The following is an 18,304-nucleotide window of genomic DNA, read 5'->3' as shown; positions in this document are numbered from 1 at the left end:
TTGATTCTGCTACAATTATTAAACTCATTAACTGGAACAGGTTTAGGAACTATTTAGGTTTAGGGTAAAAATAGGTCAAGTAACATCAGAAACTCAGCAGTTTTTGAAGATGCATTGCACTCACTGTATTAGTTATTGGAGAGGTCACCTCAAATAAAAGACTAGGCTGTCATGAGACTTTAAAGTCTAATATAGAAACCAAGCCTTAGGATCAAAGAGCACAAAATGATCTATTTTTATAACAGAAAACCCAGAATAGAATTAGCCTAAGTACATAAGGGTAATCTTTATTTCTCATGTAAAGAAAGTCTGGAGATGGCTTGGCTAGCATTCTGTACAGAGGGCTGGAATGAAGGCTCTGTCATACTGAAGAAGCCAAGCTCTTCCTGTCTTTCTTTTGTCTTTAGTCTCTTAGTGAATGGCTTCCATCCTCAAGGCCATCGCATGTTCCAAGATAGCCTTCACAACTGTATTCCAGAAAGGAGGAAGGGCAAAAGTGTACTCTATCTTTTAAGCCGGAGGTCCTACCCAACTACTTCTGCTTAATGGTTACCATTCATGCAGTGATCTCTCTTAGCTGCCAGGGAGTCTAAAAGGTAAACCTTTATTTGCTGGGTACATTGTCTCCCTGATTGAAATTGGGTGTTAAATATGAAGAAAGATGGGCAGTTTCTGCCACACCCTGCTTATGTAAAAACATGAAAAAGTGAAGCAAGACTTACATGGTAAAAGCAAAGTATGTTTATTCCAGGGTCGCTGCATGAAGCAGTTATAGAAAGTCAGAGAGTTGCAGTACTGAAGAGAAGGTTTCAAGTATGAGTCTTACCCTCTGTCCCATCATCCTGAGGTCATTCTTTGTGCATGGCTAGGAATATCCTTTCCAGCAGGAGAAGGAGGCCCTTGGAGTCAGAGTCTCCCTGACACTTCACTTCAATCTAGCAGTTTCAAAGGAAGTCCTTACAGTCAGCTACCTGGCAGTCATTTTATTTGCTGGTTAATAGGTTGGCAGTCCATTATCCTCCCTGAAGTAGAGGAAAGGGAAGAAACAGTTCTTTTAGTACAGTTAGCACTACTAAGTAATAATATGTTGACTCCTTATTGAGGAACAAGACAGAAAAGGGCAAAAACCAAATTTCAACCATTTTTGGCCTCTTAACTTATTGTGCGGTTTTTGCAATAACAATATTAACTGCCTTTTGGCATTTTTTTCTCGGTATTTTATTTTAGGTAGATGAATCCACTAGATTGTAAAGTCCTTGATAATAAAGACATTGTGACTTGCACCTTTTTGTGTTTCTATCATTGGTTAACTTGGCGTGTGTCAGTGTGTGTTGATTCAAGTAGATGTGGGACAGCTGTGATTCTTAAAAAACAGTATTCTCAAAAAAAAACCCAAAAAAACAGTATTCTCATTCTGGTTTACTAGCATATTTTTCTTTTCTAGCTCATAAGTATTTTTAATCCCCTGGATTTGTATATGTGTCTGACTGTTTATTTTCCTGCACTACAACAGACACTATTGACTTCTAAGTATAGGCTTCGTTTTTTTTTTCTCCCAGTAATTGACTTGGGCAGGATTTGTTCACAGAGCCAGGCAAAAGGAGAGTTGAAGTCTAGAACACTATGCGCTGTCTCCATTTTCAGCTTGTTACGCTTAAGAAATGCATGGGTTGGAGGGGTATAGCAGAAGTTATCTATGGATATATATTTCAAAAACTATATTGTGACACCTCCAACTGGAGACTGGTTTTGTAAGTGTGAGCTGAGGCTTACTATCGATAGTTTTAAATGACTCCATTAATCTAGAAATCGTCATTCATGTGGTCACTGAAGTACAAAAGGTTAAGAAGTTGCTTATGCTCAAGATAATGGCACTGCTTAACAGGCCTCTGGCTGCCTAAGTTGAGCTTTAGCGACATTTCCTCTGCACTCCCTGTTCCTACTGCCTGAAACACTCTTCCCCAGCTATCTATGTAAGTACCTGTGTTGTTTTTTATCTGTCTCCAACAGATAGATGTTCATCTGGGTGGGCATTTTTTTTTTTTGTGGTACTGGGGTTTGAACTCAGGGCCTACACCTTGAGCCACTCCACCAGCCCTTTTTTTGTGATGTTTTTTTTTCTTTTTCTTTTTTCTCTCCCACCCTCCCCAAACGGTTTCTCGAACTATTTGCCTGGGTTGGCTTTGAACTACGATCCTCCAGCTCTCTGCCTCCTGAGTAGCTAAGATTATAGGCATGAGCCACCAGCACTCAGCTGTGGTGAGCATTTTTGTCTGTTTTGTTCATTGATTCATCACACGTGTCCAGAACAGTTCTTGGCATGTTGTTAAGTAGTCAGTAAATATTTGTTGAATGAATACTATTCGTGAGGTTATTCAAACATGTTATTGGTTAAAAAATTTTCTTGGACTGCCCTTGAAAACCTCCATCATTTTTTCTGCAGTAGGATAATCCCAAATGCCAAAAACTGATGTGTAAGTGAAAATGCACAATACTGCCATGCAGAAGACTGGTTGGTTCTTGATGGATTGTAACTTTATTTCAAACAGGGTGTAATATGGTCTGACTTCGGGTTTCCTGGAAGAAATGGACAGGAAAGTACATTGTGGATTGGCTCCTTGGGAGCCCATACCCCCTGTCATCTGGACTCCTATGGTTGCAACTTAGTATTCCAGGTACAAGGAAGGTAATGCACATGGATGCAAGCGCCTGTGACTGGGAAGAGGAAGGAGTACTGGGTGGATGGCAGGACCCTAAGCCTTAGTCCTCAGTCCCATCCTGTCTGCCTGTGTTGGGACCAGGGCAGACCTCTTCACTGCCCTTCTGTTTCCTTCTGGGTGAAATGAGGGGAACAGTTGAAATGGTTTTCATGTGTCTTAGCCATGATCAGGATTGTCTTCAGGGCTTCCAATTCAGCTAGGCAGTACATAATAGTATGTATGTGTGTGCTTTTTATTAAAAGCAGGGGTACTCTTTCTTCAACTCTCAGTAAATAAGAGCAGAGGTGGGTATTGACAAGAGAAGTCCCTCAGGCCCCTCTGGGGTTAGCAGGGAGACTGGGCCAGGTCATTTTTTTTTTGCAGTACTGGAGTTTGAACTCACCTTACACCTTGAGCCATTCTACTAGTCCTTTTTCTGTGACGGGTTTTTTCTAGATAGGTTCTCTCAAACTATTTGCCTGGGCTGGGCCAGGTAGTTTTTTTACAGTCCCTTTCAACTCTGAATTTTTGTTTGTGCTTGCCAGTAGACACAATGCAGTATATTACCATAAGTCATTTCTTTTTTAAATCACCATCTGTCTGTGGACCCTAAGAGATACAGGATTAACTCTGGCAGTACTTCGATAGTACTTCACTCCTGAATTGCTGGAAAACGTACTCATATGTCATAAGTGCAACCTTATCCCCTAATAAATGATGTGCAGTCTTCCCTTCTTGCCCTTTGGGATATTTATAGGGTAGCATAGAGGGAAACAGAAATGGCCATGTGCAATTTCTTAGACTCTTTAGACAAAAATGATTAAGAGCACATTCAAGAGAAACAGTCACTATGTACATAAATACAGCTTACATGGAAAGTGCTCTGAAAACTGCAATAACCATGTAGAGAGCCCACTGTTGAAATCATCAAGTCTGTATTAAGGACTTAGACTGTCTCAGGCACACTGCTGCACCCTGTGGATGCAACAGTGAACTAGGTGTGTGGTCTCTGCCCTCATGGAGTTCAGAGTCTGAAATCTGAAACTTGGTAAGTGCAGGCATTGTTTTAAGTAGCCCCTCTCCATTTCCTTTGTTGAAATGGGAAACAAATCAAAGAAATTCAAGGTGGAAAAGTATTCTGAAAAAAAAAAAACACCTACCTGAGTTCTTTCTGTGATGGAAAGTTAATATAGCTTTACTATAACTTTCTAATAGAACATACTTCCTGACTTTGTGTAGTTCTGGCATAATAAAATGGCTTTAGTGAATATCCACTGAGTATCATTCAGGACCCACTGTTATGGTAGGTACAGAGGTCAGTGAGTAAGATGTCCTTCCTGCCCTAAGGGTTTTCAACTAAAGTGCAGGTAGGTTCGATAGACAGCGGAGATAGAAGGCAGAGTGTATATGCTCTAGATGAAGAATTCACAGAGCCCTGGGACTAAAAAGTAGGATAGGTACCATTCCTGTTGTAAAGATCAGGGGTGATTTCATAGAGATGCTGCTGTGTGTGTTGGGCTCTGAAGGATGGATAAGTGTTCACATGTCTAAGATGGGAGGGGTAGAGGGGTCTGGGAAAGCAGGGGTATATAGAGACCTCTGTGAAAGTCCAGTGTAAGTTACGTAGTAGGGACAGAGGGATTGAGCAGGAAAGGCCTAAGGGTCTTGACTCCCAAATAGTGCTTATTCTCTGCTGTTTCAGCATAGAGAACCATGAGAGGTCTTTGAGAAAGGATGACATGGTGATTGAGTACCTTTCTGTAGGACATCTTTAATATCTGAAACCAAGTAAAGCAGATTAGATGGGATAGTTATGATTCTGGCTGTTCCTTTGGGAAATACTGCTAGGTACAAGGATGGAGCCGGGATCTAGAGAGATCTGGACAGTACTCTGGGTTCTTCCCACCACCATGAACCCAGCAAGTAACAATGAGAAGAAACTTGATCTCAGCTACTGTCTTGAAAATGAAATTAGACTGATGATCTCTTTAGAGTCCTTCCAGATCTAGCTTCTAAAGGTACTAGATGCCAAAAATTGCTTCTAAACTATCCATAAGTACAAGGGAATGTAGCTTTATTACCTCAAAACTTTGAGATGACGCCATAAGCTTTTGAACTTCAAGGATTATTAGCTGATGGCTATGTAAACTGATAGGCAGCCTTAGAGTTCCAAAGTGAATTTCTGAAAAGCAAAGCATTTCATTATTCCTGTGAAACCTTCAAATTTCCAAAGCAAAGTAAGATTTTAATACATACTTCTTAATTTGAAAACAGCAGCCACTGCTTCCCAGTTCTCACAGTCACAGTTCTGCCAGGGGTCACGGGAGGGCTTTAAGGCTTCTTTTCTCAGAACTTCGGTTTATTTCTCTTTTTTCCTTTGCTCCCCCATGTATGTTTTCTTGGCTGTCTCTGTCTCTTCTCATACTTCTTCCTCTTTTGCCTCAAATGGCCTCCCTCTATTGGCATATAGATGTGTTTAGAGTTTTGTGAAATAAGATTTCTGACCTCCGACTTTCAAAACAAAAATTAAGTGACTAAAATATTTTCTAGTTTTCTCCTTTTAAAAATTCCTATATTAAGCTGGATTCCAGTGGCTCACGCCTGTAATCCTAGCTATGTGGGAGGTTTAGATCCGGAGGAACGTCGTTCAGGGCTAGCTCTGACAAAAATTTTTCGATACTCCGTCTCTCCGGAAAAAAAGCTGGGCATAATGTGATATGCTCCTGTCATCTCAGCAACAGCTAAAATAGGAGGATCACAGTCCAGGCTGGCCTGAGCAAAAAGTAAGACCCTATCTCCAAAATAACCAGAGCAGAAAGGGCTGTAAACATGGCTCAAGGGGTAGAATGCCTGTCTAGCAAGCATGAAACCTTGAGTTCAAACTCCAGTGTCACCAAAAAATAAAAATATTCTTATATTAGAGCTGGGCATGGTGGTGCAGGCCTGTAATCTCAGTGCTCAGGAAGCTGAGACAGGAGGATCACAAGTTTAGGCCCGGATAGGTTACATAACAAGACTCTGTCTCAAAAAACAATTTCCCATATTGCAGTATACTGCATGTTGGTTATGTGGCATTATTTGTGCATTTCTCTTCCTTAATGGACTAACTTAACAAATGTCAATTTAAGAAATGTATAGCCCAGACGGAGAAATTTGGAGGCTGTCCGCTGAGTGGAAATACAGGTGTTTACTCTAAATAAGAATATAATGTTTCAAAGGATACGGGTTATTCTGGGTAGCTCCAGAATCTGGGATAAAAACAATGTGTGAGACATGCAGCTGCATTGCAGGAGGCATATGACAGGAATGGGATAGCCTGGAAACATATCCTAGTTCTAGTGCTAGTACCCACCAGTCATGCTTAGCATGCTGCAGCCTCAGGGGCCAACTGTTCAGTTCTGTGCTGATTTTGGTTTTGGGCACAGCACTGGACCTAGATACATCTTATACCCCAGAACATCATGGCAATATTGTACCACTTTGACATTATAGAATGACCTAGATGTGACCAGGATCCAGAGGTTCTTTGGGGAAGATCCACCTACAAAGTTGAAATGAGATTTCATCAACTGTTACAAGAAATTACTGGATGCCAACATAACCAACCTTATTAATATAAAGCCTAAAATTCTCCTCTGCTCTCCTCTCTTTTCCTCTTTTCTTTGAGATGGGGCCTCGTTACGTAGCCCCGACTGGCCGCAAACTCAGGATTCTCCTGACTCAACCTCCTGAGTGCTGGGATTACCAGTATGTTCCTCACACTATAGAGTTTTTAATAGAAGGTAAATCAGTTTCCTCTGAGGAACTATTGACAGTTAAATTTAGTTTCATGATTGTAGTGGGTGTTAAAATGCATTTACACATTTTCGTAAAATGTGATGAAACTAATTGCTAAAAACCATAACAAAAGTATAAACTTGGTTAAAATCCTTTCACTCTGTATTTTTTTAAAATGGTCTTTATTCCTTAGATGTACAGTGAGTACTTGATTTGTTTTTTGCTTATTTGTTTTGTTTTGTTGTGGTGCTGGGGATCAAACCCAAGGCCTTGCATGTGCTAATCAAGCATTCTGCCCTTAAGCTGTAGTCCATGACTACCTGATTTGTTTAATTGATTAATTAATTTATTTATTTATTTTGGCCATACTGGGAGGTTGGACTTGGGGCCTTGCAAAGCAGGTATTATTCTGCCACTTAAGCTACTCTGCCAGCCCTTTTTGTATTGGTTATTTTTGAGTTAGGGTCTCACTTTATATCTGGGCCAACCTAGACCATAATCCTCCTATTTATGCTTCCCAGAGTAGCTGGGATGACAGGTGTGCATTACCTTGCCCAGACATTGGTTGAGATGAGGGCTTGAGAACTTTTTGCCTAGTCTGACCTTAAACTACAATCCTTCAATCTCTGCCTCCTGAGTAGCTAGAATTATAGGATTGAGCTATCATGTCTGGCAACTACTTGATATTTTACATAAACTTAATACATTTGCGGGAAAAAAAAACCAATGAAACAAAAAACACATGAGGAGGCAGATTTTGATTTGAGATATGAAAGAATGATCTTATAAATTAGGTCCAATCCTAGCAAGGAAAGGGGCTATCTCAGGGGATCATGAGATATCCACTAGCACTGTGAGCAGCCTTTTACCAGATGTGTGCAGACGGCATTCCAGCTTTGCGTGAGAGGTCAGCCAACCACTGAGATGGCCTGTGTTCCTCTAAGGAGTAAGTGGGTAAAAATGAACATTCAGCTGCTACCTTCTTACCTGTTTTGTCTCAGGTTCAGAGCACTAACTTACATCTTTTTTTTCCAATTAGGAAAAGATGGCATCTCTTTCCTCCCGAAGATACACCTTTTCTTTATCCGACAAGAATCCCGTATGAAGAATCTAGTGTGTTCAGTAAAATCAATGTTGTCAATCCTGATTTAAAGCATTTTCCTCAGTTCCAGAAAGCTCAAAGACATACAGTCACACTGAACCCAGGACAGGTGATGGAGCTTTAAAATGTGAATGAACTATTAGTGGGCACCAGAGCTGTAACTCTGTAAAGTCCTGATGCCAGGTGTTTCCCCTCAGCTTTCCTAGTGCTTCTGTGCTGGTGGGGGCATTGGGAGAGTAGCTTCTGCATCTTTGGGCTTCTCAGCCCTACATCTCTGCTTTACAGCCCCTGGAAAGGAGGTGGCAGGAGGGAGCACAGCTCCTCCTGTTGGTGAAGAGGAGAATAGACTTTAGAGGTTAAAGAGAAAGTGTCAAGGTATGGTACTGGAGCATTATTTATTCACAGTCAGTATCTGTTCAGCTATGACAGAATTGGATCCATAGATGTAAATGCAGGTTGGACTGCATTCAGGTAGTGGGCCAACTGAGGCAGAATGAATTAAAATGGTTTGCTTTTGAGCAATAATGGGTGACTATTTCTGAAACATTTCTACAGATAGCATACTTAGTTCTATGATCCTGAGGAGAAAATTTCCTTTTTAATGTTGATACTTGCTGTCTAATAGTTTATTAGGATTTGAAAAGTTTTCTTTGTCATTTTTCTTGGGGGGAGGTGTTGCAATAGGGTCTTAACTACATAGATCAATCTGGCTTCAAACTTGTATTCTGCTTCAAACTCGAATCCTTCTTCAAACTTGCATCCTTCTGCCTCTACTTCCCAAGTCTTAGGATTACAGACATGTACAAGCATGCCTGTCTTCTTTTGAAGAGACCTTATTCCCTTGGTTATCCTGCCCCCTGCCTGTCTTCCCTCCATTGCTCCCTTCTCACTGTGTCTTTCCTGCTTCCTTCACACTTAGTTGCTGCCAACTCAAATAATTTGACTTTACCAAATTGCCCCAACCTGTTTGCAGTCACTGTCCATTCACACCTCTCCCGCAGTTCTTAATAACCACTAATACATTTTCTGTCTCCATATATTCGCCTATTCTAGACATATCACGTAAGTGCAGTCATACAATGTAGCCTATGTGTCTGGGTTCTTTCAGAGAGAATAGTGTTTTCAAAGTACATCCATGTTATAGAATATTATGATAAGGACATTCATTACTTCTGTATAGTCAGCTTTCTATCACTGTGATAAAATATCTGAGGAAATCAACTCAGTAAAAAAAAAAAGATTTATTTTGACTTTAGGCTTGTGGCAGCATAGTACATAATAGTAGAAGCAGGTAGTTTAGGAAAGTGCTCACCTCATGGGAGTAGTGAAGCAAAGAAAGAGACAGGGAGGGACTAGGGTCCCAGTGGCCCCTTCAAGGGCAAGCCCTTTGTGACCTAACTTCAGTCCACTAGGCCACACTTGTTAAAAGTTTCACAACTTCCCAGTTTCACCACAGACTGGGACCAATCTTTTAACTTACAGGCCATTGGGGGATACTCAAGACTAAAATGACATCTTTATGACTAAATCCAGTATCCCCTTTGGTGCCCAGTTCTAAACAGAATACTCTTCCCATGTCTTAGTCCTGTCTCATTAGTGCTGCTAGTTTCCTCAATCCAAAGCCTCTATTTGCTGTTCTCAACCCTCCAAGTAGTCTTGTGTGGAGTCTGGACAGATGGCATCTTCCTTGACTTTGCCCAGTGTTTTTGTCTAGTAAACATGCCTGTTTGGACCTTAACATTTAATAATTGGACCATAAGAGAATCTGTGGTCCTTCCTAGAGACTGTCTCTTAATGTCACTATTTTAATCATCCTCCTACTCAGAATTTCTCAGTGATTCCTAATGCCTATAGAATAAATCCACATTCTTTTTTATTATCATGTTATTGTACTGAGGATACATTGTGACATTTACAAAAGTGCTTACAATATATCTTCGTCAAATTCACCCCCTCCATCGTTTTCCTTTATCCCCCCTCTTTATTCTTAATTTAGGCATTCTCCATTGGCCTTGAGTTGTTCTTCCTCTGCAGTAGTGAGGGTAATCTACTTAGCCCTGAGCAATCCCACCTCCTCTGCCTCTGTCACTTCTCCTTCCTGACATATTCTCGTTCCTTTTTTTGTCTAAGTTCTCTCCTCGTTCTGATTCAAATCACTCTTCCTGCATTCAGGTTACCTCTGACCTCCCTAGTTCAGGCCTGCTTCTCCCACCTGTGAAGTTCTCAGTCACCAAATGTCCTCTGATTTACTACTTATATAACACCACCTTTTAGGACATTATCTTCTCATCAACTGAATTTTAAACTGAAAGAACAGAGTTATGTCCTATATTTTTCACCCATGCCCTTTCTCAAAATGTGTACAACTATTTTAAAGTGGCAGGGAAGAAAAATTAGAATCTCTGAAGCCTTTACTAAAATTTAAATTTAAATATGGACAGAGAAGTCTCAGGTTTAAGAAGAGTAGAAAAGCTGGCATGTGAATTTTTTAATAAAAAAAAAAAGTAATCTAAGGAAAAAGAGATTATGGGGTTTTTTTTCCCCTTGTTCCCCTTTTCCTTCAACACTATTACTGTCGATTCATTTGTATTGTTTTTTCCCTAGCAGCCTCACTTAGGGTCTGATTCTGCCATAAAAATGGAATGTCCTGTTCTTGTGCTAACTATTTTTTGTTTGGTTTTCAGGTTCTGTTTGTTCCCAGACACTGGTGGCATTATGTAGAATCTATTGATCCTGTCACCATCAGTATAAACTCATGGATTGAGCTGGTACTTTTTTTTCTTATCCTTTTAAAAGTAAAATCCCTGCCTTTAAGATATTCAAAACCTATCTATAAAATCTGGTGACTAACTCTCTAACCAATACTTCAGGATGATTTTGTTTTAATGTGCTGTGATTGTGCCCTCTGTTGGTGTATGTTTAAGGTGGACATAGGAGCTTCAGATATGTGCCACTATCTTTTTTTTTCTTTTATTTATATGTACATACAATGCTTGGGTCATTTCTCCCCCCTGCCCCCACCCTCTCCCTTACCACCCCCTTGCTACCAGGCAGAAAGTATTTTGCCCTTATCTCTAATTTTGTTGAAGAGAGAATATAAGCAATAATAGGAAGGACCAAGGGTTTTTGCTGGTTGAGATAAGGATAGCTATACAGGGAGTTGACTTGCATTGCTTTCCTGTGCATGTGTGTTACCTTCTAAATTAATTCTTCTTGAACTAACCTTTTCTCTAGTTCCTGGTTCCCTTCTCCTATTGGCCTCTGTTGCTTTAAAGTATCTGCATTAGTTTCTCTGCATTGAGGGCAACAAATGCTATCTAGTTTTTTTGGGTGTCTTACGTATCCTCATACCTCCCAAGTGTGCTCTTGCTTTATCATGTGATCAAAGTCCAGTCCCCTTGTTGTGTTTGCCCTTGATCTAATGTCTGCATGTGAGGGAGAACATACGATTTTTGGTCTTTTGGGCCAGGCTAACTTCACTCAGAATGATGTTCTCTAGTTCCATCCATTTACCTGCAAATGATAACATTTCATTCTTCATGGCTACATAAAATTCCATTGTGTATAAATACCACATTTTCTTAATCCATTCGTCAGTAGTGGGCTATCTTGGTTGTTTCTGTAACTTTGTGCCATTATCTTTAAAGGACACACAGTGGGCCCTAATTGATGAGCACGGTCCTCTTCCTTGCCACTCCTTTCCAACATCATCTGCACTAGAAATAGCTTCTTGGTTCATGGTCCTCATGACTAGTTGTAGAAGTCTGTCTTGGCTTATACATTTTCTCAAAGAAGAGTCTTGCATTGTTAGGTTTTTATTATTTATTTCTGTAAGAAGTCTTTTCCTACCAATACGCTGTACTTAATTCTGGTTGCCCGCTGTATTCGATGATTACAATAGCTTCCTGTAAAATACATCCAGTACTTAATAGTCATCCCTATTGATTTTCATCATTGTGGTTTGGTTAAATATTCCAGCTTGCCAAGATAATTTTGAGTTTCAGTCTCTCTTGTACTTTTAGAGAAACTGCTTCAAACTGACTGGTACCCCTTTGATAGATCCCGGTTAATTAATATCCTTCTCCTTGCTTTCTGGCACAATAAGCGATCCCATCCCAGGATCCCCTGGTACTTTCTCTTCTCTGCTTCAGACTTGGAGACCAAACACTTCTTCCAGTACTCATGTTTCCTTTTAGTGGAGAATGATATTTAGAAACCAAGATCTGGGATCTGAAGCTTCTCATTGTTTCTGGGATTTCCTTGTTTAATTCATTCAGTAATGCACAAATTACTCTTTCCCTCTCCCCTATCCTCATTCCCCCAAATAGTCCCACAATTGCACTCATGTTATATGTGCATATATAAGATCTAGATTCTGCATATGAGGGAAAATGCAGTATTTGTCTTTTTGAACTTTGCTTATCTTCAATTCCATCCATTTCCCTACAAATGATATAATTTTAACTTCTTTGTGACTGAATTATTACTCCTTTGTGTATATTTACCACTTTTTCCATTCATCAGTTGAAGGGCACCTAAGCTGTTTCCATAGTTTGGCTATTGTGAATAATGCTGCAGTAAACATGGGTGTGCAGGTATCTCTGTTGTATCCTGGCTTACATTACTTTGGATATATGCCTAAGAGTGGTATTGTTAGATCATATGGTAGTTCTCTTTTTTGTTTTGAGGAACCTCCATACTGATTTTCATAGTGGTTGTACTAATTCACATTCCCAGTAGTGTATAAGGGTTCCGTTTCCCCACATCATTGCCAGTATTTCCTTCCTTCCTTCCTTCTTTCCTCCCTCCTTCTCCCCTCCTCCTTCTTCTCCTCTCCTTTCCTCCCCTCTCCTCCCTCCCCTTCCCTTCCTTTCCTTCTTCCAGTATATAATAGTTGTACAGGGGTTTTGCTGTGACATTTCCATATATGTGTACAGTGTACCCAGGTTTGGTTCATCTCCTCCATTATTCTCCCTTCCCCTTCTTAGAAACTTAGATTGGTTTCAATGTTCCATATTCATACATGTGTAGAAAATACATCAACCATACTCATTCTCCTTTATCCTTCCCTTCCCACTAGTACCTCCCTTTAACATGACCTGTTTTACATTCCTGTCCTTCATTGTTTAAGTGTCTGTTCATTCTTCAGTGGAGTTTTGCCTTGGTATTGTACCTGTTGATTGTTTTCTTTATGACAGCCATTCTGATTGGGTTGAGATGGAATCTCAATGTAACTTTGATTTGCTCTTCCTTTATAGGTTAAGGATGTTGAACATGTCTTCATGTATTCATTGGTCATTTGTATTTCTTTCAAGAATTATCAATTTATTAATTGCATTTTTTTGAGTTTAGTCTTTTGAGCTCCTTATATATTCTGGTTATTAATCCCTTGTCAGACGAATAGCTGGCAAAGATTTTCTCCCATTTTGAAGGCTGTCTCTTTATTCGAGTGATTGTTTCCTTTGCTGTATAGAAGCTTTTTAGTTTGATGCAATCCCATTTTTCAATGCTTACTCTTATTTTCTGAGCTATTGGAGTCCTATTCAGAAAGTCTTTGCCTATACCTATATCTTAAAGCGTTTCTCCTATTTTTAGTTCTAATACTTTCAGAGTTCAGGACACTTACATGGTGTCACGGAAGTCTTGTGTGTTCCATTCTTTTCTTCTCGGGTTTTTTGGTTTTTTTGTCTTTGTTATTGTCTGAATGTTCTGATTTATCTACCTTGTCTTCTGATACCTTGATACTCTGTCTTCTTGATCTAGTCAAGGAAAGGTGAGGCTTTTTAATTATTTTTTCAATTTGACTTACTGAGATTTCAGAATTTTGAATTAATTTTTTTCATACCTTTTTTTCTATATCTTTATCAAATCCTTATTTCATATCCTGCATTATCCTTATTAGGAAGCATTGTTTTTTTTGTATTCTCTTTGAATTTATTTAGGTGTGTATTTTTGTCTTCATTAATTTCATTGACCATTTTTATAACCATGTTTTGAGTTCTTTGAAGTTTCATTCACTTTACTATCATTAGGGTCCATTATTGTAGAATTATTGACCTTTGGAGGAATCACATTGTCTTGTTGAAAACTATTTCTTGTTTCTGCATTGGGATTTGTACATCTAGGTCCAAGTCATTGGTTGGAGGTTTTAATCACCTTTCAGTGGAAGTATTCTGTCCTCAGGACTAGGTAGTGCAAGATTGAGGTTCAGTTTCTTACCACTGGACTGGGGGTATAGCTGAGTAGACAAGCATTCGCCCATATGCTCAAGACACTGGGCCTAATCCCCAGCACCACTTAGAAAGAAGAAAACAAACTACAGTCTCTGGTAGTTCCCACCATTCAGTCTTGTGCTCTTTGTGGACTGAGGACCAGGCTGGTCAAGGATTAGTTGTTGGCTTTAAGGATGTTTTCACTTTATAGGCTTCCTTTCTTTGCATACCAGAAGTCACTGCTGACCCCTGTGGACAAGCAGGTTCCCACTCACTCCACAGAGCCCTCAGTTTGTACTCCCAGAGGCAGCAAACGTCAAGCCTAAGGGCATACCCTAAATGCATCAGAGAGTGGAAGAAGCAGAGCACTGAGTTCTAAACTGGAAGTGGAGAACCAGGGAAAATAGCATCCTGTCTATGTATCTTAGTGGTTTTAGACTCTACCTGGTGGTTAAGCACCTTGTGCGAGAGAGGAGGCTATGGAAATCAATTGATCCTTGGGACCTGGGCTCAGAGGTCTCAACTCACCAGGTAGCAAATCAACTGGAGCAGGGAAGCAGTTCTGCTGGCATCAGTCTGCCAGCCATGGGCTCAGACTCTGTCCAACAGAGATCTTCGGGTGATGGAGCTTACACCTTGCCACAGAGGGTGAAAAAAATTATTGACTGCTATGCCCTTCATTGCCCAAACTCTGCTGCTTAAACATCTCAGTGGGTCCATATCAGGCTGTCTTCTTTCCACAGCTATCTCTCATGTTCACCCCTACCCAGACACTGTGGCAAGGTGTTCCCAAGCTCCCTGAGTTGTTAATGTTCTTTGTTTTCAGGGCCTCAGAGTAGCTCAGTCTCAAATAGTAGCCCCCTGTGAAAATGGTACTTGGCTCTAGCTCTCCAAGATGCAGGGATTGACAAAACAGCTTTCTTTTCCAATGCTAGCCTGCCATGCAGAAGAGTTATTGTTACTCCGGATTCCCGGGCCTGGATTTAAGGCTTGTGAGAACTGTGTGCTTCTCCTGCAGCTAAGGCTGCCTGCCTGTTTCCACCACAGTCACCTGGCTTACCTTGCACTGTGCCTTAGGCTTCTCTTGTTCCCAGGGAACCAGAAATGGAGCTTCCGACTATTTCCTACTTTTCTCTGTGCCACTTTTCTGTTTCTTCCTGGCTTTTAGCTTTTGTGACTCTTGATGCTCTTTCTCACTCTGTACTATACACTCTCCTTTGTTCATGGAGTTGAATAGGTTGAATGCCATCTTGCCCCTATATGTTCTTTAGATATTCTGGATATTCACCTTTTATTAATTATGTATGTTACAGACACCTGGTTTGGGTTTTTTTTCCCCCTTACTGTGATTTTGATGAGTAGAAGTTGGTGGCTTTGTCATTTATCATTAATACTACAGTGTGTATTTACACTATTTTAAGAAAGCTATGTTTATATAGATAGCCACCCTTTCTTTCCCACACCTCCCACAAGTACTGGGGATCCAACCCAGGCCTTGTGCCTGGTAGGCAAGCTCTATACCAGTGATCTACACTCCCCAGCCAGGCCACCTCTCTCTCTCTCTCTTTTTTTTTTTTGCAGTACTGGGATTTGAACTCTGGGCTTTGCACTTGTTAGGTGCTTTATTGCTTAAACCAATCTCCAGCCCCTTTTTCTCTGGTTATTTTGGAAATAGGGTCTCACTTTTTCCCTAGGATGGCCTGGACCACATTCCTCCTATTTTACATTTCAAACCATTGCTGGAATGACATGCCATGCCCAGGTTTTTTTCCACTGAGATGGGGTCTCACAAACTTTTTGTGCCTGGGCAGGCCTAGAACTGCAATCTTCCCAACCTCAGCCTCTCATGTAGCTTGGGATGACAAGCATGTACCACTACACACAGCTTTTGGTTGAAATGGGTCTCAAACTTTTTTGCCTGGGCTTGCCTAAAAACGCTATCCTTCTGATCTCAGACTCCCAAGTAGCTAGGATTACATGTGTGAGCCACCGGTGCCCACTTAAGACCATCTCATTCTTATAGCCAGGCATGTTTACTATTTACTTTTTCTCCCATCCTACATATAATTTGCTTTCCAAACTCTATGAGGATTATTCCTCTGTGTATATACTTTTTGAAAACTTTAAATAAGTCAAAGAATGGAAAACATTGGAAAAATATAACATTGTTCACACTTAAGGCCTGTGTATTATAGACAAAATACATACTTAAATTTGCCTGGTGAACTATTATACATCTGTTCTAGATGGCAGATGATAGACTCATTCCTTCTGTAATAAAACTTAAATTAATGGGAGAACAGAATGCATAATTAAAAGAGACATGTTTTGTTTTGTTTTGTTTTTAATCTCAACATAGGAAGAGGACCACCTAGCCCGGGTGGAAGAAGCAATCACCCGAATGCTTGTGTGTGCACTGAAAACTGCAGAGGATCCACAGAATACTAGAGCTTGGTTAAATCCCACTGAGGTAGGCTGGCTCTCAATTTCATCATGGCTATTGGTTTCCTGTAGTAAACCAACTCTGAATAGATCATTTGTGTTCCACTTTAACTAAATGTATGCAACCATTCTGAAAGGGTTTTCTTTTTCCTTAGGTTGAGGAAACATCCCATGAAGTTAATTGTCACTACTTAAATAGAGCTGTAGCTGCCTTTTTTGATCATTATAGAACATCCAAAGTAGTAGAAATTCAAGGGCTGAATGAAAGTGGGGAGAACATGAAAAAGGAACAGTTAAATGTGAGCAGCCACATGGCAGTGGAACAAACACTTCACCAGAACTTAGCCATGGGAACCATAAAACAAGAGGCAACAAGTTCCTTTGGCCCTGATCTGATCCTTATAACACCAACATCTGAAGGACCCCATTCAGAAAGAAGAGGCATATTTGAAAGTAATGGCAAAGAATTTGTTCACAAAGATGGAGAACACTTCACAAAATTGTACTATGCCAGGGGACGACAAATGACAAGTAAAAGTGAAAAGGCAATGGTGCAACAGACTGCTTCAAAGAGTACTACAGTCCCTCCTCAGGCATTTGTTTCTACAGATGACTTGCTGGACTGCATGGTGAATCCACAAGTAACCAGAATGGTGGCACAACTTTTGATACAAGGAAAAAGCTTGTGATTCTAATAGAAGATGACTTCTTAAATGATATTGAAGAAAATACTATGTTTTGTTTTTGTTTTTTTTTGTATTTTACTGTTTTCAGAAGGGTCTTGCCATTTAACCCAGGCTAACTTTGGACTCATGGTCCTCCTGCCTTAGGCTTCTGAGTACTGGGATTACAAGTATGCATCACTAAGCCTGGCTCTAAATAGTACAATTTTAAAAGAAAACATGAAACAGCAAAAGGTCAGTTTACACATGTTCATAACGGTATAGACTTTTACCTAATTAAAATTTAGTCTATAGCTACCTTTTCCAGGCACATTGGCTCCTTTTATTTGTAGGTCTTCTTTTCTCTCAATTCCTTTGCCTTTCTTCCTTTAGCCTGTCTTCCTTTAGCCTGTCTTAACTGCAAACTCCAAGTGTTCCCAGCAGAAAGCAATCTCCATCAGCTTCAACCTGGGACCAATCTGCTTCTTGTTTTTGTAAATAAAGTTTATTGAAGTTTATACTATTCATTTCATACTGCCTATGGTAGCTTTAGTGCCAGAGTCGAATAGTCACACAGACTGTAAGGCCTAGAATGCCAAAAATATTCACTGTCCCTTCACATAAAGAGAGGACTAGAACAGAGCACTGGCAGGTTGGGTAAGTCCCTCCACCCCTCACCACAGGATTTTGTATTCTGAGCACATCTACAGTTATTCCTAAGAACTGGGTTGGTCCAAACCACCCGGAAAACAGTCCTTCACTGATTTTGTAGAAATAGAAGTGACAATGAAGGCTGCAGGAGGTCCTGGCTGTCTGCTCCAACAAGGGGTGGTTAGTGTGAGAACAAGACAGTGAAGGGGAGGCTGTTGGTCACCACCTCAGCTGGTTCCTATTTCATCCTGCATCTCACCAGTGAGCATGTTTAAGTGGTAAATGAATGCATTGACCCTCCAGAGGTCAAAGGCATTAAAGAATACAAGCTCAACCAGGCGCCTAATGTCACAGTGTCAACGTGGCAGTCAGCAGAGTTGCCATACCCATTTAGTTCAGTAGGCACAATGGCTAGGACCCATGAAACTTTCAGGGATTCCCCAAAATGTTTTAAAATCAGAAAAAGGAATATTATTCAGCCTAATTCACATTCATGTTTGTATAAATGTTGTAAAGCTTAATTTTTATTATTGTTCAAGCACTAAGTGGCCCACAAAGGCAGAAGTGCCTGGGGCCAGTGAACATCTTGGGAGACTTTGGGTGTCCGGGCCATCAGAATTATTTGAGACATTTACTGAAGTACAGATTCCTGGGTACCACCTGTGCTGCAGATTCTGCTTCTCTTGGGATGGGCCAGAGCTGGCAGTTTCAGCAAACACCTCAGATGAGTCAAATGCTGAAAAAGTTCAAGAATCTGTC

The 18,304-nt window shown here is 40.4% G+C and overlaps 1 protein-coding gene across 5 annotated transcripts in view; it reads left to right on the top strand.

Moving 5' to 3' along the window:
- The window catches only part of Hspbap1 (HSPB1 associated protein 1), a 51,580-nt gene extending 34,168 nt beyond the window's left edge, over positions 1 to 17,412 (top strand). For 3 of the 5 annotated variants that reach the window (XM_020183413.2, XM_074073284.1, XM_020183411.2), the window contains 5 exons: positions 2,550 to 2,686; positions 7,516 to 7,687; positions 10,263 to 10,346; positions 16,150 to 16,260; positions 16,388 to 17,412. In XM_020183413.2, the coding sequence (XP_020039002.1) occupies positions 2,550 to 2,686; positions 7,516 to 7,687; positions 10,263 to 10,346; positions 16,150 to 16,260; positions 16,388 to 16,921 (1,038 nt within the window). In that variant the 3' untranslated portion in view covers positions 16,922 to 17,412. The remainder of the gene's footprint in view (positions 1 to 2,549; positions 2,687 to 7,515; positions 7,688 to 10,262; positions 10,347 to 16,149; positions 16,261 to 16,387) is intronic. The other 2 variants (XM_020183412.2, XM_074073285.1) reach the window with 2 other exon arrangements.
- The last annotated feature ends 892 nt before the right edge of the window (positions 17,413 to 18,304 follow it).

The sequence above is a fragment of the Castor canadensis genome, chromosome 5 (assembly GCF_047511655.1).
Source record: "Castor canadensis chromosome 5, mCasCan1.hap1v2, whole genome shotgun sequence".
Lineage (NCBI taxonomy): Eukaryota > Metazoa > Chordata > Mammalia > Rodentia > Castoridae > Castor > Castor canadensis.
This window is presented reverse-complemented; position numbering and strand designations above follow the sequence as displayed.